The 27,555-nt window shown below is 39.3% G+C and overlaps 1 protein-coding gene across 3 annotated transcripts in view; it reads right to left on the bottom strand.

The window, feature by feature from the left end:
• Positions 1-27,555, bottom strand: part of mknk1 (MAPK interacting serine/threonine kinase 1) — a 59,484-nt gene that overhangs the window by 15,069 nt on the left and 16,860 nt on the right. For all 3 annotated transcript variants that reach the window (XM_043698979.2, XM_043698977.2, XM_087990524.1), the window contains 5 exons: positions 21,082-21,183; positions 18,378-18,475; positions 18,126-18,205; positions 14,211-14,284; positions 2,544-2,648 (listed from right to left, as the gene is read on the bottom strand). In XM_043698979.2, coding sequence (XP_043554914.2) covers positions 2,544-2,648; positions 14,211-14,284; positions 18,126-18,205; positions 18,378-18,475; positions 21,082-21,178 — 454 coding nt within the window. In that variant the 5' untranslated portion in view covers positions 21,179-21,183. The remainder of the gene's footprint in view (positions 1-2,543; positions 2,649-14,210; positions 14,285-18,125; positions 18,206-18,377; positions 18,476-21,081; positions 21,184-27,555) is intronic.

Here is a 27,555-nt window from a genome sequence, read left to right as displayed (position 1 = left end):
AGCTCAGAATGGAGAGTCCTTTAGAGACAATTAGCTGGGACAAAATTACTTAGCATAGTTGGAAAGGTATGAGCAAGAACTGAAAGTCAGTATGCATTTGTTCAAAGCAAATAGAGTTCAATAAACTTGACTGAATTTTTGTTACAGTAACAAAATGGGTTGGTGAGGATAAGATAGCTGGTGGGGATTTCAACATACTAGAATAGCAGCAAAAACATAGCAAAACTTAATGCCAATTTAAGGGCCATTTGGAGCATAAATATATACTTTCTGTCCCTTAGCCAAGTTGAGTGTAATTGAACAATTGTTTTTCACTTAGAAGTGGGCAGAGTGGTGTTCTGAAGTCAGAATTTGCAGATTTGTTGGAGCATTTTTTTTTGCTATACTCCATGATAAATACTCTAACTAACTATAATGGTACTGCTATATATTTCCTGTTTCATTTCTTCTGCAGCTAACTATATAGAAAAGCAGGGTGTTTTGGTCTCGACCGTAGTATCTGCAATAACGAGGTGAACGGAAAGACAAGGAGATAGAATGGGGGGCGCGGGGGAATCTGACAGTTGGAGAGAGATCTTAGAGGGGGGAGGGTGGACAGAGAACATAGTTGAGTGGGGGGGGGGAAACAGAGACTAATTTGAAAGGCAACAGGAAGAGGTGTTGGGGAGGTTTAAAACTGTTTTGACAGGGGGCAGAGCCACAAAGTAGATGTAAAGTCAGGAACAAGGTCCAACCAGATATAGAAGGAATACTAGGACAGTCCAGAAGGTGGAGAAGACATGAGCATGATAAGGCACTCAGGAGGTCCCAAAAGCTAAAGTGCATCTGTTTTAATGCAAGGAGCTTGACTAATAAGGTAGATGGATTTAAAAGCATTGATCAGCACATGAGAATATATTATATGGTTGAAAAAAGGGCAGGACAGGCAGTACATCATTCAACAGAAGTTGCAGGCGTGATGAGAGGTGGGACCATTGCATTATTAATAAAGGAAACCATCACTGTAGTAATGAGAGAGGATTTACAGGCAGCACAGTGGTTAGCACTGTTGTCGCATAGTGCCATGGGCCCAAGTTCAATTCCAGCCTTGAGTGACTGTCTGTCTATGTTGAGTTTTCAAGTTCTCCCTAGGTCTGCGTGAGTTTCTGCTGGTGCTCTAGTTTCCTCCCACAGTGCAAAGATGTGCAGGCTGGGTGGATTACCAATGGTAAATGCAGGGTTACAGGGATAGGGTGAGGGATATCCAGCTTCACTGGAACACTGGCTGAAGTAGGACATAAATGACAGCATGAGAGCAAGGTGGCACATTAAAATGGCAAGCAATCGAAATGTCAAGAGTCATACTTGTTGGACTGGTCAGGATGATAGAACAATTCAATGCAAGCTGGAGGAACAACACCGCATTTTCCATTTAGACACCTTATTGCCTTCTACACTCAACATTGAATTCAACAACTTAAAATCTGTCCACATTTTGTCCACCCTACCATGTAATTTCTGGTTTTCTAGGTTTTACTTTCAGCAGAGCTGAGCTATATAATGCTATTAATAATCTCTCTGGACCCCTCACCCTACTCTACAATCATTACCATTCCCTTTACTTTTTGTCCTGTGTCATATAGCCTCTAACCTCATTTGCCCTCCCCTTCTTTTGTTCCTTTATCTTTTCCAACAGGTAAAAAACCCAGGACTTTTCCACCTCTCTCTTCAGTTATGAAGAATCATTGTGTTGGACTCAAAAAAGTGTCAACTCTGTTCCCCCCTCGACAGATGCTCCAAAATCTTATGTATTACATACAGGGAGTATGTTTAAGAAAACAAACAAACAAACAAAAAGAAAGTAAACAAGGCCATGATCACAAGATTTTTTTGCCATAAACCAAAAAACGCTTTTTCGATACATCCACTTATTTTACAACCATTAAAACACAAGTGCTCTTGAGAATAGAATAAGCCAATTAAACCAAAGAGCTATTTGACAAATCAGTGCAGTCTTCCCAGCCTATATTGTTTTTTTTTGTTCAATCTCTTTCCAAAAAAGAAAATCTGCATGGTTTAGCTGTTAGAACACCTATTTTTTTAAAAAAAAAACCTACTTTAATGCCTTCAAAGGCCCTCTTATCCAATATTAGACCAGGTGAGGCATAGTCATACTGCAATATTATCAGGCATGTGCTGCTCACACTGTTTGATGTGTTTTCTCTCTCCAAATGTTGTTCTAACTTTGTAGGGCAGTCCAGTTCTTGTCTCTCCCATACATTTAGTATAATTTGTGGCCTCTGAACAAAATATATTTGCTGACATGCTTGATCCACACATTATTTCCAAATTATTTTGTCAATACCCCAGTCAACTGGCTTAACTTTTCTTTCCACAGATTTCACTGTGATCAATAACACCTATTACTAGTGGGCAACTTTACACTGGCTCATACAGATCCAATGTTACAACAAATTTCAACTGATACTCAAACACAGATCTCCAAAATTCATCTTCTCAGAACATATTTGGTTTTTTTTTTTTTACACACTGACTCTCCTTACCTTTGGTATGCAGAAAGTCCAAAGCAGATGCAATGTCTTTCACAACAATACTTGCTTCTCTCTCATTAAAGTACTTTCTTCTCTGGATGTGGGTCAAGATGGAACCTAGAAAGCACAGCAGACTTTTCTTCTTAAATGTAAAAGTTACATGAATGGAACTCCTCAGAGTAAAATAAAAGATGCAGCCAAGTTGTTGAATTTCATAAGCAGCACTAATACAAGCATCAGAAAAAAAAATGGTTTAGAGTATGAATTAGTTGTTTGTGCCTGCATTTCCCACAAAGTGAATTGATCTTACACATGTTCATAGTGGATACCACAAGTACTGGAAAATAAATAGATTTTTGTGAGCAAATGTTGTAGGCCAAGGATACTCAATCTTTTTATTTCAAAAACAGCAGTGCCATGATTTAGAATTTTCAGAGATTTACCTCCTCCACTCCAAACCACAAATGTTCAAAACACAGAAAATATGAGGAGTGGGCCATTCCAGGATGGCAGATGGCGACTGGCGGAGTTCCGTGGGGGTCCATGTTGGGACAACTATTCTTGTTAGACAGTAATGATCTGGAATAATGAACTGGAATTTGTCACTAAGTTTGCAGATGACACAAAGAGATAGATTGATTATAGATTCCAACAATTTCCCCACCACAGTCAGATTAACTGGTTTGTTATTCCCTGATTTCCCTCTGTCACCCTTCTTAAAGATTGAAGTGGCACGAGCAAAATTCCAATCTCTCCACAGATGCCGCGAGGCAGCTGAGTATTTTATCATTTTAAAAATTAGGTTGAATTAAAATTCCCAAAGGGATGTTAATTTTTTTTTAATTACTGGAACATACGTGACTAACACGTATTTCTGTTTTAACTCCGCAAAGGCCTATATGCTTTCACCAAGACAGCCTTTCTTTACATGTGCACTTGACACTGACCCTGCTCAGAGCTGGCTCCTAGAGTGAACAGAACCCGTGACACTCCTGTTTATATCTGTCACCCAGTACTCCCTGACTGGACCAGGTTAACAGCCCCAATCAGGGAATTCCTATGCTATGAGTCAAGATTAGAGTGGTGCTGGAAATGCACAGCAGGTCAGGCAGCATCCAAGGAGCAGGAAAAGCAGGAGCCCTTCATCAGGATTGAGGCTAGAAGCCTCAGGAGCGGAGAGATAAATGGGAGGGGATGGGACTGGGGAGAATGTAGTAGAGAGTGTGATAGGTGGATGGAGGAAGGGGTAAAGGTGACAGGTTGGAGAGGAGGGTGGAGCGGATAGGTGGGGAAGAAGATTGACAGGTGGGACAGATCATGAGGGCGGTGCTGAGCTGCAAGTTTGGAACTGGAGTAAGATGGGGGTGAGGGGAAATGAGGAAACTGATGAAGTCCATGTTGATGCCCTGGGGTTGAAGTGTTCCGAGGCAGAAGATGAGGTGTTCTTCCTCCAGGTGTCAGGTGGTGAGTAAGTGGTGGTGGAGGTGGCCCAGGACGTGCATGTCCTTGGCAGATGCGAGGGGGAGTTGAAATGTTTGGCCACGGAGTAGTGGGGTTGATTGGTGCAGATGTCCCGGAGATGTTGCCTCAAGCGCTCTGCGAGAAGGCATCCAGTCTCGCCAATGGAGAGGAGACCACATCGGGAGCAACGGATGCAATAACTGACATTGGTGGAAGTGCAGGTGAAACTTTGATGGATATAGAAGGCTCCTTTGGGACCTTTGATGGAGGTGGAGGGGTGAGTGGCGGGGGGGGGGGGGGGCGGCGTAGGTTTTGCAATTCCTGTGGTGGCAGGGGAAGATGCTAGGAGGGGAGGGTGAGTTGTTGTGCGGCGTGGACCTGACCAGGTAGTCCCAGAGGAAATTGTCTTTGCGGAAAGCGGATAGGGGTGGGGAGAGAAATGTATCCCTGGTGGTGGGGTCCATTAGTATGTGCCGGAAATGTTGGCGGATGATACGGTTTATGCGGAGGTTGGGGAGATGGAAGGTGAGGACCAGGGGGGTTTTGTCCTTGTTGCGGTTGGAGGTGGGGTGGGACCCATTCTATGAGATCCACCTGGCTGAGCTTGATCCAATCACTACAATGATAACAATGTTTGCAGCAACAAAACCAAGGCAGTTTCCACTGCAGTCCAAAATGAATATTCCAAATGTATGCACTTGCTGACAAGGGAATTACACAGCTACACTATAAAGGTTTCCTGACCTTTCTATTTTTAGGAGTACAACAACAGAAGGCTTTTGAGGGCAGTGCTAGAGCAACAGAAGGGAAGAGCAGTAGTGAAAGATGGTAATATGTCACGAGGTCACAGCATAACAAATCATCTGGGGTGAGTGCACAGTTAAACATTTAATTTATTCAATTGATTTATAAGAAAAGTGGTTATGAAATAAAACAGTATTAAGTAATAAGCATGAAACTTAAGCTAATTCATATACTTAGTATTCAATTAAGTTTAGGGATAAAGTTAAAATTAAATAGAAATGGATAGGAACACTAAAAGGATTCTGAACTTTGCTGTAAAAGAAAATCTTAGGTACATGGATAATAAGAGTTAATTAAAACAATTAAGCTTATACCTTGTAAAATATAGTGACATCGGTGTAAGTCTTAAGTTTATTTCCAAAGTCTGTTAATAGTCCAATGAATGTATTGTTTACTGAGCATCTCAGTTAAAACTCTCACCTCACTGCATCAAAATCCTAAAGCTCCCTTATCTCTCAAAATTGCGAGTGTATTTACACCTCATGGACTCTAGCAGTTCAAATTGGCAGCTCACAGCCATCTTGAGGGCAAATAGGGATGGGCAATGAGTGCTAGGTCAGGCTGGTGACACTCATCCTTTGAGCAAATAAATTTTAAAAATCCTGTGGAATGTACATCCTTTTCCATGTTGGAATTCCAGGATGTTTCTTGAGTCCTGGATAACTGCATGTGCAGAAAGTGCCATCAGTTGGTTTAGGAGTATGAACGGCAGTTGGTTTTACTGTGAAAGTTGTAGTTCACCTTTACAAAACACTAGTCAACCTCACCTGCTATATAAATATCCAATTTTGGACCAACATTTTAGGAAGAATGTGAAAACATTGGACAGGATGCTCAAAAGGTTTGAGGATAGTTCCTGGAATAAGGCTTCAATTATGCTGGAAAATTATGCTGGGGATTGTTCTTCCTTAAAGAATTTTGGGAAGTTTTGCATATCTTTGTCCAATTTTCTTTCAGAGTCTGGTTGAAGTAGCGAGAGGAATAATTGTTTCCTTTGACACAGGGGTTGAGAATGAGCGGACAGCAAGTTAAGATCATTGGCAAAAGAAGCAAAAAAGTGACACAATAAAACATTTTATTTAGTGAGTGGTTCAGATCTGGAATGCAGAATGAGTGATAGTGGGAGAACCCATTCTGGCTTTCTAAAGTGAACAGTATAACTTTCTAAAGAGAAAGAAATTAACGGGATCAAGGGAAAAAAATGGGAGAATAGGACTGGCTGATTCACTCCTGCAGACAGTCAGCATGTAATTCAATCACATTCTACTATTCAATGAGATCATGGCTTATCTTCAATCGGATTCCCCTTAACTGCCTTTGTAGTTCTTGCAGAGGTAGCATTGGTGAGACTTCTCTAGAACTTTTAAGTATTTACCATACACAGTCCATGTCTCTCAGCCATATGGCAGGGCATGCATCACTACTAGCCTGTAGTCTGTGAGCTTGGTGCTGGGTTTGACGTTCTGAACTACAATGACAGAGGATGAAACAACTTTGGATCAGGCCTGCAGTCAGCAGAGGTTAAACACTTCCCTGTGTTCTGTAGCTGAGCTCCATGACAGTTTTTGATGGGGAGGTCAGGCTTTGCAGCAAGGAATATCAAGAAACTTTAATTAAATCAGTTCGTAATCTTTTAAATTCTAGGTGTAGTAATTACTTTTTTCTCTAATTACTCCTAATCCTTAGAGATCAGATGTCATTCTGGTAAATCAATGCTGCAGCACCTCCAAGGCCGATATTTTCGAAAATGTACTGCCCAGCAATGCTCACCAGGCATGGCCTAACCAGGACTTTGTATAGCTGAAACAACTTCTACTCCCTAGCCCCACTAGACTACTCACATCCCACTGTAATCTCTAGCTTACAGAAACATTGAGCCTGCAGGAACCTTAATAGGTTTTTTTTTGTTTTAAGATATCCAGAAAACCTATTTAACTGTTTAAACTGTTTAGCCCCCCAAGACTGTTATTCAAAACTTTAAATTTACACATTATCTTACCTGATTACTCTATCCGGCCACTGTAACTTTGATTTTCGATATGGTTAAATTTTGAATGGAGGGAACACAGGTGATGAGTCCTCACTGTGCTGACGAGTTAGACAGTGGAAATAATAATGGAACTGGGTTTATAGTTTTCAATATAAGGAAATAATGCCAATGGTCTATTGTTCCTAAACCCTTAAAAATAATGAGAAAATCCAGTTTTGTACTGCATTTTAACACAGTCACTACTCCTAGCCACTTAAACTAAATAATTTACAATACAATTCATCATAAGTAAGAGAAGATTCAACAAAGCCGTTTGTGGAAGTGGTACCCATCAACTGCTACCTGTTGTCCCTACTGTTCTTTTGACCAATGACTAAATTATTGGGCTCTGTATCAAATCTCCTTTCAGTTTTGCCTGTCAGATGTCTAACAATAACTCTGGACATTAGCATATAGATATTTTTCAATCACATATTCTAATAGCACTATAGATGGACGATATGAGGGACAGATTTGTAACTGCTACAAGATATTATCTATGTCTGTGATAAATCATAATTACAACATTTACAAAACAGATTCTTCAGATATGTATAGCGTAACAAAGCACAATCATTACTTGAGCATATGAATGATGTTATAAACTATGATAGCAAAACGGATCAGTTAATCATCTAAAGCCCAAAATTATACAGAAATTAGTTGATCTCATTATTGCCCATAGGCATGGCTTAAATTTTATGTATATAAGTTATTGCATTTATTTAACTTCTGAATTAGAAACCTATTTATACAATCCACATTCTTAATGACCATTGAGCAATTCATAATTCATATTGTCATCAGTAAATACTCTCCAATTACTGAGATTCTTAACATAAGAGAAAAGTAATTGAATACAATTTTACAGATTGCCAAATATGAAATTACATACAAATATCAGTATCTTTACAAAATATTTGAAGGTACAGAAACTGACCATTTGGACTAACAGGTCCATGCTGTTTTTATGGTCCAAAAAAGATTGCCACATATAACATAAACCCATCAACATATCCTTCTGCCACTTTCTTTCTTATATGGTTATCCATGTATCCTTCAATCCATTTACGTTATTTGGTTCAACTATACCTGGTGGTTAATTCTAACCAATCATTGTACAAAAGTAGTTTCTCCCAAGTTCTCTAGTAGATTTATTTATGGTGCTAAATTCTGGTTTTGACCACAAACAAGTATCTTCTCCACCTCTAGGAGAAAGTGAGAACTGCAGATGCTGGAGATCAGAGCTGAAAATGTGTTACTGGAAATGCGCAGGTCAGGCAGCATCCAAGGAACAGGAGAATCGACGTTTCAGGCATAAGCCTGAAGAAGGGCTTATGCCTGAAACGTCGATTCTCTTCTCCACCTCTACCCTACCAAACTCTTTCATGACCTTAATGACTTCTATCAGGTCACCCCCAAGTCTCCTTTATAGTTCAAACTTCTCTAATAGGTATAATGTTGTAGTTCTGGGATTTTTTTCAGGTTTGGTATTTTTCTTATAAATAATATTTTGTACATTTTAATAACTTACCCAAGTTTTTGATTTTTACAAAATGAATGACTCTGGAAGGACAGCATTTATTGCCCAACCTCAATTCATAGAATTTCCTAGTGTGAAAAAAAGGCCATTCTGCTCATCAAGTCCATCTGGACCTTCAGAGCATCCCACCCAGACCCTTCCCCCCTATCCTATTCCTGTCACTCTGCATTTCCCATGGCTAATCTACCTAACCTGCACATCTTTGGACTGTGGAAAGAAATCAAAGCATCCAGGAGATACCCACCCAGACACAGGGAGAATGTGTAAACTCCACACAGACAGTCACCTGAGATTGGAATCGAACCAGAATCCCTGGTGATTTGATGTGACAGTGCTAACCACTGAGCAACTGTGCTGACCTATGTCCTTGAGAAGTTATTGGTAAGCTGCTTCCCTGAACTGTTGTAGTCCATGTGGTGTAAAATGACAGTACTGTTAAGAAGGGAATTCCAGAATTTTAACTAGCCACAGTGAAAGAACAGTGATATAGTTCCAAGTCAAGATGGTGGGTGACTTGGAAGCAAGTTGCAGCTGATGGCACTCTTATGCATCTGTTGCCCTTGTCCTTCTAGATAATAGAGGTTGTCAGTTTGGAAGGTGCTTTTGAAGGAGACTTGGGGAGTTGTAAATGGTACATGTTACAAGCAGTGTATGCCAGTTGTGAAAGGAATGAATGCTTAAGGTGTTGGACCTGGTGCCCATGTAGGCAGTTTTGTCCTGCATGGTTTTGCTTTTTTTTTTCCTGAGAGTTGAGACTTTCAAACACTTTGTCTCAAGAGTCAGTGCCATTCAATATTTTTAAAGCAAAAATCAGGTGAGAATATGGATTCTGAAATGCAAACAAATTAGCCATGATCTTATTAATGGTGAAACAGACTGAAGTGGCTGAATGGCCACCTTCTATTCCTATTTCTTATGTTCATAGGGGTTTCTTGAATGACATTACAGCTGTACTCATCCAAGCAATTGAACAGTATTCCATCATATTTGCAAATTTTGCCTTATAGATGGAGGACTAGCTTTGGAGAGGTGAATTACTCAACATAAAATTCCAAGATTTCTTTGTAGCTACAATAATTATATAGCTCATCAACTTGGAATAGGTAGGAACTATTGGCATAGCCTGTAACACCAACATCCTATGAACGCTTAAAAAATAAACTACCTCTAAGTGGCACTCAACCTGGTCGAGCTCTGATTCATTAACTGAGGGACAGCAAAAAGTTAACAAGAGGTTTAGTTGTCCCCCCATTTGAGTCAATGGCATTGGACTTCACAAGGTCCAGAATAGTATTAGGAAGTCCTGTAGCCATGCCCAACCAACTGTATAACACTGCATCACTGCCACTGTTGCACTGGGACATATCCAAGGATGGTTATGGCAGGGTCTGGGATTCTGTGATGAATACGTTACTATGACGAAATTAGGCTGCTGCTTAAATATCTGTGGGGCATTTCTTCCGAAGTCTTTAGAAGTCCTAAATGTTAGTGATGTGGGGTGATTTACAGGATTAGCAAGGCTGGATGTACCTTAGTGGTGTTTGATCTCCAGGATGTTGCTGGCTGATCCATCAGGTTTTAAGTGCCTTTAATCAATCTGTTTAGAGGTATCATGGCACACCTCTGGAGCAGATGGGGCTTCGGGCCTGGATGTAGGGACACTATCACTGCACCACAAGAGCCCTTCTTGTTTTTTGTAGTGGCTTGATACTAAGAGTGGTTAAACATCAATAATTGTTGAACAATTTGATAGCTTCATGAGTACCATTACTGAAACTAATCTTTATTGGCTATTTTTCGTTTAACAAACTTAAATTTTCCAGCCTCAATTGTGACTTATACACTTGACTCTGATCATTTAGTCTTTACTTGTACATTACTAGTACAGTGACTTAACAATATCTATACAGAATATAGAATCCTGACAGAGTGGAAACAGGCCTTTCAGCCCAACAATTCCACACCAACCTTCCGAAGAGTAACCCATTTAGACTCATTCCCCTTCCTTATATTTACCCCTGACTAATGCACCTAGCCTTACACATCCCTGAGCACTATGGGCAATTTAGCATGGCCAATTCACCTAAGCTACACATCAGTTAAAGTGTGTTAGCTTTAACGCAAGGAGTATCAGGAATAAAAGTGATGAACTTAGAGCATGGATCAGTACCTGGTGCTATGATGTTGTGGCCATAACAGAGACATGGGTTTCTCAGGGGCAGGAATGGTTGCTGGATGTTCCAGGGTTTAGAGCATTTAAAAAGAATAGGGAGGGGGGAAAAAAAAAAAGAGGAGGGGGTATAGCACTACTAATCAGAGAGGGTATCATAGCTACAGAAGCTTCCACTGTCGAGGAAGACCTGCCTACTGAGTCAGTATGGGTGGAAATTAGGAACAGCAAGGGAGCAGTCACCTCATTAGGGGTTTACTACAGGCCCCCCAATAGCAGCAGGGAGATGGAAGAAAGCATAGGTTGGCAGATTTTGGAAAAGTGTGGACGTAATAGGGTTGTTGTAATGGGTGACTTTAACTTTCCCAATATTGATTGGAACCTCCTTCGAGCAGAAGATTTGAATGGAGCTGTTTTTGTAAGGTGCGTTCAGGAGGGTTTCCTAACTCAGTACGTTGACAGGCCGACGAGGGGAGAGGCCATTCTAGACTTGGTGCTCGGAAACGAGCCGGGGCGGGTATCAGATCTTGTGGTGGGAGCGCATTTTGGTGATAGTGACCACAACTGCCTCACATTCTATATAGCTATGGAGAAGGAGAGGATTAGGCAAAATGGGAGGATATTTAATTGGGGAAGAGGAAACTATGATGCGATTAGACAGGAGTTAGGAAGCATGGATTGGGAGCAATTGTTCCATGGTAAAGGCACTATAGACATGTGGAGACTGTTTAAGGAACAGTTGTTGCAAGTGATGAATAAATATGTCCCTCTGAGACAGGCAAGAAGTGATAAGATAAAGGAACCTTGGATGACGGGAGCAGTGGAGCTTCTCATCAAAAGGAAAAAGGTAGCTTACATAAGGTGGAGGAAGCTAGGGTCAAGCTCAGCTCTAGAGGATTACAAGCAGGCGAGGAAGGAGCTTGAAAATGGTCTGAGGAAAGCCAGGAGGGGGTACGAGAAAGGCTTGGCAGAACGATTAGGGAGAACACAAAGGCATTTTACACTAATGTGAGGAATAAGAGAATGGTCAACGAAAGAGTAGGGCCAATCAGGGATAGCATAGGGAACTTGTGTGTGGAGTCTGAGGAGGTAGGGGAAGCCCTCAATGAGTTTTTTGCTTCTGTCTTTACGAAAGAAACGAACTTTATAGTGAATGAAACCTTTGAAGAGCAGGTGTGCATGCTGGAATGGATAGAGATAGAGGAAGCTGATGTGCTGAAAATTTTGTCAAACAAACATTAAGATTGACAAGTCGCCAGACCCGGACCAGATTTGTCCTCAGCTGCTTTGGGAAACGAGAAATGCAATTGCTTCGCCTCTTGCGAAGATCTTTTCATCCTCGCTCTCCACTGGAGTTGTATCTGAGGACTGGAGAGAGGCAAATATAATTCCTCTCTTCAAGAAAGGAAATAGGGAAATCCCCGGCAATTATAGACCAGTAGGTCTCAAGTCTGTCATCTGCAAGGTGTTAGAAAGGACTCTGAGGAATAGGATTTATGACCATCTGGAAGAGAATGGCTTGATTAAATGCAGTCAACACGGTTTTGTGAGGGGCAGGTCATGCCTCACAAACCTTATCGAGTTCTTTAAGGATGTGACTAGAAAAGTTGATGAGGGTCGAGCTGTGGATGTGGTTATATGGACTTCAGCAAGGCTTTTGATAAGGTTCCCCATGGTAGGCTCATTCAGAAGGTCAGGAGGAATGGAATACAGGGGAACTTAGCTGTCTGGATACAGAATTGGCTGACCAACAGAAGACAGCGAGCGGTAGTAGAAGGAAAATATTCTGCCTGGAAGTCAGTGGTGAGTGGTGTTCCACAGGGTTCTGTCCTTGGGCCTCTACTGTTTGTAATTTTTATTAATGACTTGGATGAGGGGATTGAAGGATGGGTCAGCAAGTTTGCAGACGACACAAAGGTTAGGGGTGTCGTTGACAGTATAGAGGGCTGTTGTAGATTGCAGCGGGACATTGACAGGATGCAGAGATGGGCTGAGAGGTGGCAGACGGAGTTCAACCTGGATAAATGCGAGGTGATGCATTTTGGAAGGTCGAATTTGAAAGCTGAGTACAGGATTAAGGATAGGATTCTTGGCAGTGTGGAGAAACAGAGGGATCTTGGTGTGCATGTACATAGATCCCTTAAAATGGCCACCCAAGTGGACAGGGTAGTTAAGAAAACATATGGTGTTTTGGCTTTCATTAACAGGGGGATTGAGTTTAAGAGTTGTGAGATCTTGTTGCAGCTCTATAAAACTTTGGTTCGACCGCACTTGGAATACTGCGTCCGGTTCTGGTCGCCCTATTATAGGAAAGATGTGGATGCTTTGGAGAGGGTTCAGAGGAGGTTTACCAGGATGCTGCCTGGACTGGAGGGCTTATCTTATGAAGAGAGGTTGACTGAGCTCGGACCTTTTTCATTGGAGAAAAGGAGGAGGAGAGGGGACCTAATTGAGGTGTACAAGATAATGAGAGGCATAGATAGAGTCGATAGCCAGAAACTATTTCCCAGTGCAGAAATGACTAACATGAGGGGTCATAGTTTTAAGCTGGTTGGAGGAAAGTATAGAGGGGATGTCAGAGGCGGGTTCTTTACACAGAGTTGAGAGAGCATGGAATGCATTGCCCGCATTAGTTGTGGAAGCAAGGTCATTGGGGACATTTAAGAGACTACTGGACATGCATATGGTCACAGAAATTTGAGGGTGCATACATAAGGATCAGTGGTCGGCACAATATCGTAGGCTGAAGGGCCATTTCTGTCCTGTACTGTTCTATGTTCAATCTTTGGATTGTGGGTAGAAACCAGAGCACCCGGAGGAAACTAACACAGACATGTGGAGATTGTGCAAACTCCACACAGACAGTCGCCCAAGGCTGGAATCGAACCCATGTTCCTGGTGCTGTGAGGCAGCAGTACTAACCACTGAGCCACCATGCCACCCCATTAACATTCACCATCTATATTAGCATATCTTGTGTACTAAATTAAGTGAAATATAAAAAAAAAGCCAGGTCAGATTTCAACTAAAGCATACAGCAGGATAAAGAGATAACAGGTGTCGGATTTAAAAAAAAACCTTTGGCACTGAGTTCCGTCATTAGTTCTCCAAAACAAAAAAAGATAAATAGCACTCCTGGTGTTTTGGATAAGTTAGTGGAGGTAAGTCTCTGGAACCGTAACATGTTGAAGTAATGGGCAGGGGTTACAGACTTTATACGTTGTATGGATGAGCTGGTGGGATCTAGTGATTTTTTCTTCAGTTCTACTTAACGTACATTTATGTCCTTTTCGTCCCCATTTGCCCATACCTCTAACACAATTAGCAATTAAAATACAAGCAATTACTATGCTTCCAACATCATTGCACCAACACCTAATCTTGAATGGGTGGATCAGCAGACTGACCTAAGGGAATGGTGAACGCAATAGACTGACCGATGCATCTAAAACTTGCATTATAACATTAAACTAATTAACTGTGCGTGAACAATTTTGCAAAGTTCTGTGCCTGAAATACAGAAACTTCTTTATATAAAAATTTCATGAACTGTACTAAAATGAGAACAAGGTCCTTGTTGGGTTTTCAAGTGGAAGAACATTAGTTTGAGCACCAAGAAAGCACAACACTTTGCAGCAACTATTTGCTGCAGAAATAATAAATATGACCTACCTCCACGCATTTTTTCAAACACCAGGTAGAAGTGTGCTTCATCCTCAAAAAATTCAATCAGTTCTAAAATGTTCCTACAAAAAGGCAGAAAAAATTCAAATCCCATGAGACCTCAGTGAAAAAGATAAAACCAAGAAAAAAATGCCTCCTGTTCCAATTGAATAACAAGTGAATGAAAACATTTTATCATATATTGATTTCCTTTCTTCACACAGACATATTTCTCTCGTGAATTTCTGTGGTGGTATTTGAAAATGTAACAGACTCTTTCCACACATCTCAATTTGCTGGAGTCTGAATAACAGGCTCTGACATTGTCAAGTAACAGTCTTTGTTTGTCTATCTTATTAGCTACAAATTATTTACTACTATAAAATCTCCCATGAAGAATTCACTATTATAAAAATTACAATGTAAATGTATTTAACATTGATTGTGTTGGGCTTGGTTTAAAGCTGCAAAGTGCAGTCATGTTCTAACATTAAGCCCATTTATTGTTCCAACAGTAGGGTAATTGCAGCCCCAATGAGCCAATTGTCAGTCTGATGTAAACATTCAATGTTTTAAAATGCCCAGTCCACAAACAAACCCATGAAAGATCATTCCTCTCCTCCATGCCTTGGGACAGCTGCATAGGTCCTTTTACTGTTGTTGTAAATCAACATGAACATGGCCACACACTATTATTAGGAATTAATATAATCTGTGTGACCATCTGGATTTGGCTCTATACAAACCTTTGAGTATTACATATTCTGAATGCTGATAAGCTCTCTCATAGCATTTATTATTGAGCAAGGTGAATTGGAAGATTATTATATAATCTTTGCAAAGTAACAGGTAGGAAGAATACGATATTAAACATTGATCAAACATTGAAACTGTCATCACAACAACTGCCAAGGCAACAGGTGTCACTGAAAACAAAACAGCACAACAATAGTTGCAGGATTGAGTATTACTATAATCCTGTTAACGACTGTTCATGTGTGAAGAAATCTGTACATCTGGCAATTAATTGACAGAACTACACCACAAATTTCACAATAACACAAAAGGTGTTATTGTATATATAATCATTTTTAAGAAATTTAAATTAACAGGAAGACTGATAAATAATAGTTACACACTATGTTTGACTTCTTACTTGTCTATCTTCCTTCCCCAGCACTCCAAAACCTCCCTTAAATATTACGTAAGCCCGAATTTTCATTCGATTCTTCCTTAGGACAAAACAAGATGTATAATATAGCTCTCCACAATATGCTTCACCTCTCCTCAAGGTTTTAATTATTTTCCAAGGTGGAAGATTTCATGGGTATCCTTCCATTAGTGTTTGGTTAAGTGACCATCCAACGTTCCTTCATCAACCTCATTACACCAGAGCTTAAGTACAGGCCCCTTTGCAACTTCTGATCAGTGCCTTAAAATATTTACTCCTAGAATGGAGTTAATTGCCTTTCATTGAAGGGATTGATGTGGATATCTGTGAAACATAACAGGAATGAGCCATTCAGTCCCCTCAAGCTTGTTCCATCATTCAATGAGATCATGGCTGATCTTTGCCTTAAGTCCATTTACCTGCCTTAGACTAATGTCTTAATATTTTGCTTAACAAAAATTTATCTCAGATTTAAAATTAACAACAGATCCTGCATCCACTGCTGTTTGTGGAAGTGAGTTCCAAACATCTACCAGCCTTTGTGTGTAGAAGTGCTTCCTAACACCTCTCCTGCATGGTCTGGCCGAATTCTCAGACTATAACCTATAGTTACAGAATCTTCAACAGTTTATCATTAGCCACCCTCTCTCTCCCTGTTAACATGCTGAAAACCTCTATTAGATCACGCCTTAATCTTTTAAATTCTAATTTCATTAACCCCTTCTCATAACTTAGCTCCTGAAGTCCAGGTAGCAGTCTTGTAAATTTTCTGTTACTCCCTCCAAGACCAATATATTGTTATTAAGGTGTGGTCCACATATCTGCTCTCAGTGCTCCAAAAGGACTCTAACGAGGATTATATATAACTGCAGCTTAACTTTTGCATTCTTGTGCTTCAGTCCTCGAGATATAAAAGCCAGCATTCCAAGAGCTTTCTTGAATATTTTCTCCAACTGTTCATGATATTTCAAAGACCTATGCACGTGAACTCCAAACTGACTTTCGAAATCCACTGTATTAAACTTTGCATCATTTAGAAAGTACCCTGATCTATCCTGTATTGGTCCAAATTGGGTAATTTAACAAGCTTTCTTTAGCTTAGAGATAAATTAATCTTACATAAGACCATAAAACAAAGGAACAAAAATAGGCTGTTTGTCCCCATGAGTCTCCACTGCTATTCAATCATGGCTGGTATGTTTCAAAGCCTCATTCTCCTACTTCTCCCTGTAACCCATGATCCCCTTAGTAATCAAGAACCTATGTATCTCTGTCTTAAAAACATTCAATGACTTGGCCTCCACTGCCTTCTGAGTAATGAGTTCCACACATTAACCACCACAGGCGGAAGAAATTCCTCCTCAACTCAGTTCTAAAGGGTCACCTCTTCACTCTGAGGCTGTGCCCTCAGGTCATAGGACTCCAGGATCATTCTTGCAAACATTGTCTGGACCCCCTCTAGTGCCAACGCATCCTTCCTTAGATATGGGACCCAAAACTGTTCACAATATTCCAAATATGGTCTGACCAGCTACAGCCTTGTGCAGTCTTAGTGCATCTCTGTTCTTCTATTCTAGCCGTCTTGAAATGAACGCTATCATATTTGTCTTCCTAACTTCCAGTCTTTCTCCTCCTATTAACTTTGTCATGTACTGAATACTGCCTGCTTCTCCCAGAATGCATCACAGATGATACATCATGCAGAATTCTGACAATGTCATACAAAAAGAAGCTGTACATGAGCAGAAAGTAGTATACTATTGAAATTGTTATGAAGATGTGGGTGTACGTTTAAGAGAGTGAAGCACTTGGCCAGTACACCAAGCACTGGAGAATTTACAAAGTAAAATTTGATTAAGAACAAACAGCACTAGTTGCTATGAAACAAAAAACACAAATTCGAATTCGGTCAATCAGTTTAAATTATACAAGGAAAAATATCAAACTCCAACCAATTTGAATTGAGTATATTGGCAATCTTAAAAGCCAATGACACAATCCGATTATTTGGGTGTATAAGACAGGGAAAATTGAACAGTTGAGAGGAGAACTGCCGAGCCTAGCATGTAAACAGAGTGCTTGAAAAAAAAGCTCTCTTAAAAGTAGCTTTTTGATCAGTAACCTGTGATGCAGGTATTCATAAGAAAAAGAAAACACAGGAAGATCCCATATTCCTAATGAAGAGCTTTTGCTCGAAACGTCGACTCTCCTGCTCCTCAGATGCTGCTTTACCAGCTGCGCTTTTCAGCACCACACTTTTGTCTCTGATCTCCAGCATCTGCAGCTCTCGCTTTTTTCCCCAGTTCCATATGTTAATTTGTTTTCTGCCTATTTCATTGCCACCATATTTTGTATTGGTGAAGAATCACTATAAATACACATATTCCAGTAAACACGCATACACACATTTTCAAGCAGTGTGCACATGTGGTGTTAATAGGTGCTACCTTTGAGTTAATGATCTGGCTTGGACCCATCAGACCTTTTTTTTCCCTCCTACACTGCAAATAAATAAACAAACAGAAGATGACACTGAGAACAAAGGAGTGTATGAAAGTTAATTAGAAAAATGAGATTGAATGAGAAGAGGAAGAGAGAAAGTTAAAACTTAAAAGGAAGACAGAGAAATCGCTATAATAAAGTGGTCTACTGATATTCTTGAAGGTATTCATTTTTTGTTTTGAGTACAGTAGTACATCACTTCTCTAAGTTAGCTCTGCCCATACCTCCATACTGTAGGCTTTGAAACTTACTGGCTTCCCTGACATTGGTATAAAGTCTCCACTTCACGGAACACCCTATTTCGGCTCAGATCTGTTTTCTTCTCAATTATCTGTAGGGGAAAAAAATAAAGTATTTTTGCCTTTATTATAACAATTTAGATCAAGACAGGTATAACTCCAATATGGTTTGAGCTTTGAAAAGCTGAATTTTCAGGAGCTGCATCTTCCATTGCAAGAAATGTATTCCACACGAAGTAATGGTGATAACATTTTGCTCATTACCTTCACAGCACATTCTTTTCCACTGTGTAAATTGACACAGCCTCGGACCTTGGCATAGGATCCTTCGCCTAGATGTTCATCAGTCAATTTGTACAAATCTATCAATGCAATTCATGATTTAATAAATAATTATTTCAGAATTCACAATATTGTCATCACACTTAACAAGATTCTACCATGGAAAATCATTAGTGAACTGATTAAAATGAGGTCAGAACATAACCGATCATAAATAATTGGAAAAGCAAAGCTTAGAGTAACTGTCAAAACCCACTGAGATTCTACATTCATTGTCCAGAATAAAATTTCAGAAATTTGATAGGCTACTTATGTTAACTAAGTATTAATTAACAAAGTATGTGGAATTCTGAATCTTACAGGTAAACCTGTATAGCACGAGTCATTAAATATGATGTTCAAAATATAGTGCTCCAATCAGCATCCAAGAAATCTGCTCAATTTTGATCAGCAAATTTGAAGAATGCAAGCTAGAAGATGGTACAAATTTAAATAACATTTCTATAATTAAACAATGGATTTTTGAATTCTGTGCTTGTAGGTATTTCAACCAGATATCTGCTGTCATGGTATATCATGTTCCTTTGTCTTGTGTCATTTTCATCCATTCTGTGATGTCCGTTAGCTAACAATGCCTAGCTTGAACTCTTTCTGCTGCCCTTCATTTTATCCTATGAAAGAGGTCTCTAAAGCTTTTCAACCCCATATTTTCTATTTCAGTCCTTAGTGAAATATACAGTCCTTAGTGAAAACCCCTGCAGATATGCTCTCCCCTTATTCATTTTTATAATTTAAGTTTAATTATCTCTGACAGTATGACTGACTACTTATCATTGCTTCTAGTTCATGGATAAAGTACAAATAGAGATGGAGATAGTGTTGAGGAGGACAGGAAGAGGCCTAATTGCAGAAAACTGGAACCAAGGGGGACATGCAAATGACTGGCCTGTATATTAGTGACCTGTTGTCAATGACAAAGGCCATCTGTCTGACAACAACTATGTGATTTGCTGCCAGTTAGCTGAACAGATCATAAGTACAAATGTTTGTGCAGTACTCTTTGACCGCTGGAATGGAAGGAGTTGCCCTTTTCTCTGTACTACCTCAAGTTTGAAAAAGAAAATTGCTTACTTTCCCTCATCAATTTCTGGGGGTAGTGGCTTTTTACCAATAAACAGAAACATTATGTGTAGAACCATCACTCTGTGTCTCTTACAAGCAAATTAAAGCACCTGGAGAAGGAAGATTGAGCAGCAGCAGAACCTGACAAGCCGATCGGATCGGGTCAGCAAAATGAAATGGAAAATAGATCCAAAAGGTGTGACTGTGTCTCATCAAAGGCATTTTACCTGTCAGCAGGGAACAGCTTTCCCAGTCTTCTTCTCTACCCATGACACCCCAATTTCTTTTTGCAGCTGTTTGTGTGCATTGGGCAAGTTTTAAAGGAGGGTTACAGTTTTAACTAGAAGAATTGACAGTTCGTAATTGTTGACTTGTAGCTAGAATCTATTTACACAAAGCAAATATTAATTCTGGTTGAGTACAAGATTCTAGTCCGTGCTGACAAACTGGGGAATTTTATCCACTTCTTATAAAATCTTTAACTTTCATATGACTGCGATTTGTAGCGTGCTACCCCTGTGAGACATAACAATCGTCTATCTGGAAGCTTGACTCTCTGCAAAGAAGTACAGATGTCCATTTGAAGAAATGCACAAGGCAAAACATAACATTACAGAAGACTTTCAAAGCTATGAGCCAAAGCTTGGAAACAGCTAAGTTCTTCTGTCAGGCAAGGGATTCAATGAAAGAATTAATTAGTTGAGTTTGGGGCATTAAAATCAGTGCAAGAAATTTAGATGACTATTTTTTATAAAATAAAATGTTGACAGAATTATGGGACAGGTTATCATTAGGAAAAATGGCAGGGAAAATATTTACAGATTTTAAGAATAGAACCAAGAAATGTGATTTTGTTCCAATCAATGCGCGGTGCATTGAACAACATGGACAGTAGAAGCTGGAATCTTAAGTATTCGGTAACCGCCTAACCCCCATTCGTTATCCTAAACCCCCCTCCTTGCTTCAAATGTAATCGCCTCACAACCATATTTGGACAGCGTGCTACCAAAATAACCTTGCTTTTGGCTTCAGTGCCCAAGGTCAATGTTAGGGAGAGTCAGTTAAATGGAACAAAGATAATTTTATGCCCAAGATCTTACTATGTATGTTACTGTGTATTTTCTATATATTACAAATTCCATTCACTAACTGTCTGAAATTTATATTTTAACTCACATACCTGTTTCATAAATGGAATGACAATGGACTACTGAGTATTTATTTTTTCCTGTCTGAAGAATCTCTTTCTTTCAGCAGGATTTAAACATTTGACAAGGTTAGCTTTGACAGTAATGGATTTCACTTGCATCCAGTAGATGGCTTTTTCAATTTCATACCTTCAAATTTTATCAGTACTGTGACACAAAATGAGTCTGCTTCTCAGCAAATAGATAATTTTGGATGGTGAGTTACAGGAGTATGATACACTCTGCAGGGATCCTCAATGACCTAATATTAGATGGCATGGGGTTTTGTAACAGTATCATAAAGGAAATATACTAGGTTAAACTCTGGCATGTCAACCTACTCTACTGAACAATTAGAATGAACCAAAAACAATTACCTTCAAACTTTCCAGTAAGGCTGTTTGTAGCCCTGGTTCTTCTCTTTTTCTTCTTCCGCTTTCCAATATCAATAATATTGACTGGCTGACTGGACATAATTTCTGTGAAGAAAAACACTTAAATGAACATGTAACAATATTTATTGTTTGGATGATCATTCAAATATTATGAACTTCTCCTTTTATCAACCCATCCCACTCTGCACACTGCTGGGAAGGAAATAAATGCTAGCAAACATGAGAAACTGAAGGATTAAGTTCTACTGCGACACAGAAATCATATTTATGGAATTCAAGATGCTGCAGACGACTGACAATCAATTATTCTCGATCAGAGAGAAACATGTCTTCTCAAAAGCTTTATCTGTCATTAGTCATACCTCTATTTATTCAGATACTATGCTAGGACAAATTGTACTTTGTATCTCAGAAAGGTTAGCTTCAATGGACATCCTTGTTCTATCATTTGCAATTAAATACACTCACACCACCCCCTCTATCTACTTTATCACTGCTCTCATTATCTCTGGATCAGAGATCTCTACAACTTACACCTGTGACCAAAAATTGGACAATTTACTCCTATTATTCAACCCATCAGCCCTCTATAATTGGCAGGTCGTAAATGCCCTACAATGACTCCTATTGTAAAAGCATCCTCACTGAAATCTGCAACCTATTGCAACAATACTGCCACCTTAGAATAGGACAGGGACTACAGTTTTTAGTGGTAAAAGTTTAGTTGGTAGTATTTGCAACATCTCGCAATGTGCTATTCAATATTGCATAAGGGAAGTCAGAGGTAAGCTAGTTGAGCAAAGCACGTGGGCTTCTCTAGGATTGTAGGTTGTCACATCACTTAGCAAGTACCACCAGTTGAATTATGCCAATTCTCTCATCGTTCAGTAACTCCTGTCTTTGTGTTCTGCCCCTGTTGTGGCTCATTCCTTCTTAATGTCTCACCTTCTGCGGATCTATGCTCTAAGATAGATGCAATGTCACTATCTGACTGGTGGACGCAACTGTAAAGTAATAGAGCTGTGTCTTCATCATTACTTTCTTCTTAACAGTTTTTTCACTCCCTCTTGTGTATCTGCAGAGTGGAAGTCACAGAGGCAAGTTTGTGCTGTGGTTCTAGTGTGTTGGGAGTGGGGAGGTATCAATGTGTGCAGGCTTACACTGTCTGCAGCTTGCTAATCAGAATATAGAGTGAGAAGAAGGGCAAGTGGGACGTGAGAAGGTTATTAGCTTTGACGTTACCATCAGCTTTGATGGATTCAGGCCCATCCTCGGAATAGGGCATCCCATAATAACCTGCACAATCTCGATGGCAGTAAAGATATGTCCAGAAAGAGAGAAGCAAGTCTATTAGTGAATGTCATGCAATGTACTTAGGTGATGTGACTCTTATGATCAAATTTAGCAGTCGTGAGCACAAGTTGAAAGACATGAGTGTGAAGCTTGCAGAATTGCTAACTGTGACAGTGAGATGAAGCTGATCTTCTTAGGCCACAGTAAGTGACTATTGGCACCAGCTCCCATGGTTATTTAGATCCACTGCCTGTTTGAGGTGTTTGCATGACCTCCAGTGGATACATGTCTCCTGCCTTCCAACCGTCCAATAAGCTCCCATGCAATGTCCAAACAGAGTAGATCCCATTGTCTCCCAGCTTGCAACATCATTTATTGTTTCCTATGTTGCACTGACTTCCTATAAACTTCAGCAACACCTCTTCAAGAGGTCCAGACCAGTTTTAATTGGTGCTGGCAAGTTTTGACTTTGAGCTCACTGTAATGCATACAGCCAAAGAACAGCACAGCTCATGGTGGCTGCAAAACGTTCAAGTGCTGACGACATTACACTGGAAGGTCAACGATTAAATTCATGTTAAAAACTTCCCACCCATTTTTGAGGACTATCCAGTTTAAACCTCATGATTCAAATGTTGTATCTTAGTCTTTTTTTTATAATAAATAAACCGTAGAGGTGGAACTTAAAGACCATCAATTATCACTGAGCATTCACTCCAAATTTCCTTTTCTTGCTCCTTCTTAACAGTTTGCCACTGTTCCAAAATGAAAACTCACGACACAGTATCCCATTATAAATAATTCCTCTCCCCATCACCCCCCTTCAGATCTCAAATGGTCATCTCTCCAAATTTTATTCATTTCAAACTTGGTGCTATGCTACACAACATACCTTGGCCCTTCAGAATAATTTTTCCACCTTATTTTGATTGTTTTTATTTGATAAAACTTGTGACATCTTGCTTCTCTTCCTCTTGCAAAATGCTTCATGCCAGAAGCTGACATGAACAAGTTCACATATCAATAGCAATCAAATTGCTTAATTAGGTCTCATATGCAATGTGACTTTACAAAATTCTTTTTTTACTGCTGTAGACAGTAAGTTTTTTTGTACATAATCTATAACACCTAAGAAATAAATTGGGGACCACCCAATCTAGTTTTTGCTGTTAGTAGTTTTGTTTTTCGCCTTTCAGCTCAACATGTTAGCATATGTAGTGTTCATCTGTTCATCAGCAGATTTAATCTCACCAAATATTTTAGCAATTTGAACAAATTTCTTCAAACAAGAGCTCGCAAATCAGATCAAGCCACACTCCTGAGCAAGGAAACAAGAGCAAAGATAGGATCAGTTAAAGGAGGGTCAGAAAAAGCAAGATTAACTCCACTCTTAGATTCTCTTTCTGAATCATTCTACATCTCTCTTCCCCTGAAAACCTAACACTTGGGCAAAGTTTTTGGCCCAATCCTCCTTTAGGTATCAAATTTGTTTGATCACCTCTCCTTTGAAACATTTTGGACATTTTATCACGTTAGAAATGCTACATAATTATATGTTGTTACTGTTGCTTAAACATCTCAGAGTCGGTACCCAAGTCTGACTGTACTTGAATTATTGTACACAGTACTTGCTGCAATAGAACCACCTTTTAAACTAAACAGCAGGGGCAAGGACCCAAATCTGGGTAGGTGTAGTGAATCAAAGAGGGGTAAAAGGTAACAAAGGAAGGAATTAATTTGGGAAATGATAACAGGTAATGACAGGAAGGAACAGAGAATACAGATCTACAAGCAAATCAGATAAGACTGGAGGTTATAAAAATAATAAAAGGAAAGAAGTTGTAGTGATCAAAACAAAACATATGAACTAACAGTACAAACTGAGACAGGTATGATCTAGTGGCTATTACTGAGACGAGGCTACAGGATGATCTAAATTGCAACAAGAATATCAAAGAGTATGCAAATTTCAGGAAGACAGGAAGTTAGGAAAGGGTGGAGGAGTGATTCTGTTAATTCAAGATGAAGTTAATACAATAGACAGGGATAATCTAAATACCAGGATACAGAAACAGCTTAGGGAAAAATGAACACACATATAAACATAATGAACAAGGAGTAGAGAATTCAACCCTTCTCTGTCATTTAATATGATCATGACTGATCTCATTTCAGCTTCAACTTCACTTTCCTGCCTATCTTCCATAACCCTTCAACCCAGTACTAATTAAAAATCTGGCTACCTCCTTCTTATATTTAGTTAATGTCCCACAATCCACTGCAGTCTAGGTGGTGCATTTCAGAGTCATGAACTTTTGAGAGAAGTATATACTCCTAGTTTATGTTTTAAATCTGCTACCTCTTATCCTAAGATTATGACATCTCATTTTTGATTGCCCCAGAAGATGAAACATCTTCTCTACGTCTATTTTTTCCAATGACCTTCAGCATCTTACATACATCCATTAGATCTCCTCTCATTCTTCTAAATTCTAGAGTGCAGGCCTAAAATGCTCAATCTCCCATTATAAGCCAAACCCCTCACCTTTGGAATCAATCTAGTGAACCTAGTTTGAACTGCCTCCAATACAACTCCATCCCTCCTCAAGTAAGAGGACCAAAATTATATGTAATACACCTGATGCAGTCTCTTTAATGCCTTGTACAGTTGCAGCAACACTTCCTCCTTTTATACTTCATATTTTTTGCAATAAATGATAAAATTCTATTTGCCGTCCTTATGATCTGCTGCACCTGCACACTTATTTTCTGTGATTTATGCATGAGATGCCTCTGCACTGAGGCGCACTGAAGTTTCTTTCTGCTAAGATAAAAAGCTGTTTTTCTATTCTTCGAACCAAAATGGATAATCTCACACTTCTCCATGTTAAACTCCTTGTGCCAAATTTTGGCCAATTTACCTAACCTATCCATGTCAATTTGCAAATTTATTATTTCTTTAATTCAGTTAACTTTTTCAGCTATTATAGTGTCATCTGCAAATCTACTATAGATCCTTGCATCCAAGTCATTAAAATCCATTTTAAATATTACATTTCCTTCCTGCCTATCTTCCAAAACACCAAGTACTCTTGGACCTTCAATTCTCAAATCAGGTCTCCCTGCAACCGTGTCTCCATAATCACCACCAAATCATACCCATTTGTCTACTTGTGCTGTCAACTCATTAATTTTACTACAAATGCTTTGTGCATTCAGATAAAAAGCCTTTATGTTTATTCTATTATCAAAGTGCATACTCTTGTACAATTCCTTTGGGCAATACGACATTGTCAAATTCTTTTTATTTTCTGCTAACAGTCAGTCTTATCATTCACGTGCACTTGCACCTTTCCTTAGCCAACAGCTTCCTGACAGTTTTCTTGTGATATCACTGCTTTTTTCACTCTGTGGTGAGCTGCTTCCCCCACAGCTACTTTCCTCATTCACCTATCTGCGTGCTGCTTTAACTCATTGGGTTCACCTCTCCCTGTTCTTTGAGGAAAGATAAAGGCAAGTAGTCACTTGTAGGAGTGGTGTTCGGATTCCCAAACATTAATCACGTGATAGGGCAATGTATCAGGAGACAAATAATAGGAGCTTGTCAAAAGGGCACAGTGATTACCATAGGGTTTTAACCAATTTACAAACTGGAAAAATCAGACCAGATGAAGAATTCAAGTGCTTTCAGAACAATTTCTTAGACCAGCATGTTATGGAATCAACCAGAGACCAAGCTAGGCTTGGCTTTTACCAATGAGGTGGGATTAATTACTAACCTTACAGGAAAAATACCCGTGTAGGTACAATCACAGTATGACTGAATTTTACATTCATTTCGTAGTCCAAGACTACTATCTTGTTTTAATAAAGGTAATTATGAGGATATGAAAACAGAGTCAGTGAACATCAGCTGGCAATGAATGTTAAGGGATAATAGAGATGTAGTGGCAAACATTTAATGAAATATTACAGAAAGCATAGAACAGATATATTCCAACAAATAAAAATTCGAAGGCACATACCTCTATTGTTAAGTAAAAAAGTCAAACATAATAAGAAAGTCAAAGTCAAACTCAAAAGACATAATTTTGCAAAGTGGCAGTTCAGAAAGAATACCAAACAAAAGCAAAAAAATTACCAATACATTAAAAGGGTAGAAAATTAGAGTATGAAAGAAATTTATAACATGTAAAACAAAACAAAATATTCAGGGACATGTAATTTTTCACAAGGACAAGGAGGCATTGCGGTCACTTAATAAGTATGAAAATAAGTAAGATAGTACAAATTGGTCTTGGACCAAATAACGCATATTCCATTTGGCTGGAGGAAGAACTAATAAGCGAATGAAGTCACTGATGGGAGTAAATGGTTCATGGCTCACAGCAAATCTATTCCAGGATGAAGAAAAGCTTTAGGAAGGAGGATAAATTGACCATGCTAAACCAAAGAAATTAAGAATAGTAAGAAAGTGAAAAAAATAAAAACATACAATGTGGCAAAGATCAGTGGTACAAGAAGAATTGGGAAAGTTTTAAATGCCAACAAAAGGTGACCAAATAAAATAGAGGAGGAGAAAATAAACTAAGAGGATAAATGAACAAGTAACGTCAAAAATGACAGTAAGGGCTTCTTTAAAGTAAGCACAGGCCCCTTAATGGATATGGTTGGTGCAATAATAATAGGGAACCAGACAAAGGAAATGAATAAATACTGTATTAGTCTTAAATTGTACGTTCACTTCCATCAGTCATTAATATGTAAAGTACTGTATACATTGCTATTTAACAAGAGTCCCTGATTTTGAAGGTAGTTTTTTGCACAGGATAGCGGATTGGCTAACTAAAGACGACAAAATTGGGATAAAGGGTCTTTTTCAGGATGACAACAACCTATAACTAGTGGAATGCCACGAGGATCAGATCTGGACTGACAATTGTTTGCAATATATATTAATAAATTTGATGATGGAAGTAAATGTACAACTGCCAAGTTTGCAAATGACACTAAAATAGGTGTCAAGAGTATGGTGCTGGAAAAGCACAGCAGGTCAGGCAGCATCTAAGGAGCAAAAAGAAATCGACGTTTCAGGCAAAAGCCCTTCATCAGATTCCTGAGGAAGGGTTTTCCTGTTGAAGGGCTTTTGCTTGAAACATTGAC

Source organism: Chiloscyllium plagiosum, unplaced genomic scaffold (genome assembly GCF_037043375.1).
Source record: "Chiloscyllium plagiosum isolate Xiang-an unplaced genomic scaffold, Cpla_swu_hap1 HiC_scaffold_9, whole genome shotgun sequence".
NCBI classification, from domain to species: domain Eukaryota; kingdom Metazoa; phylum Chordata; class Chondrichthyes; order Orectolobiformes; family Hemiscylliidae; genus Chiloscyllium; species Chiloscyllium plagiosum.
The sequence above is the reverse complement of the archived record's forward strand: the minus strand, read 5'-3'. Positions and strand labels throughout refer to the sequence as shown.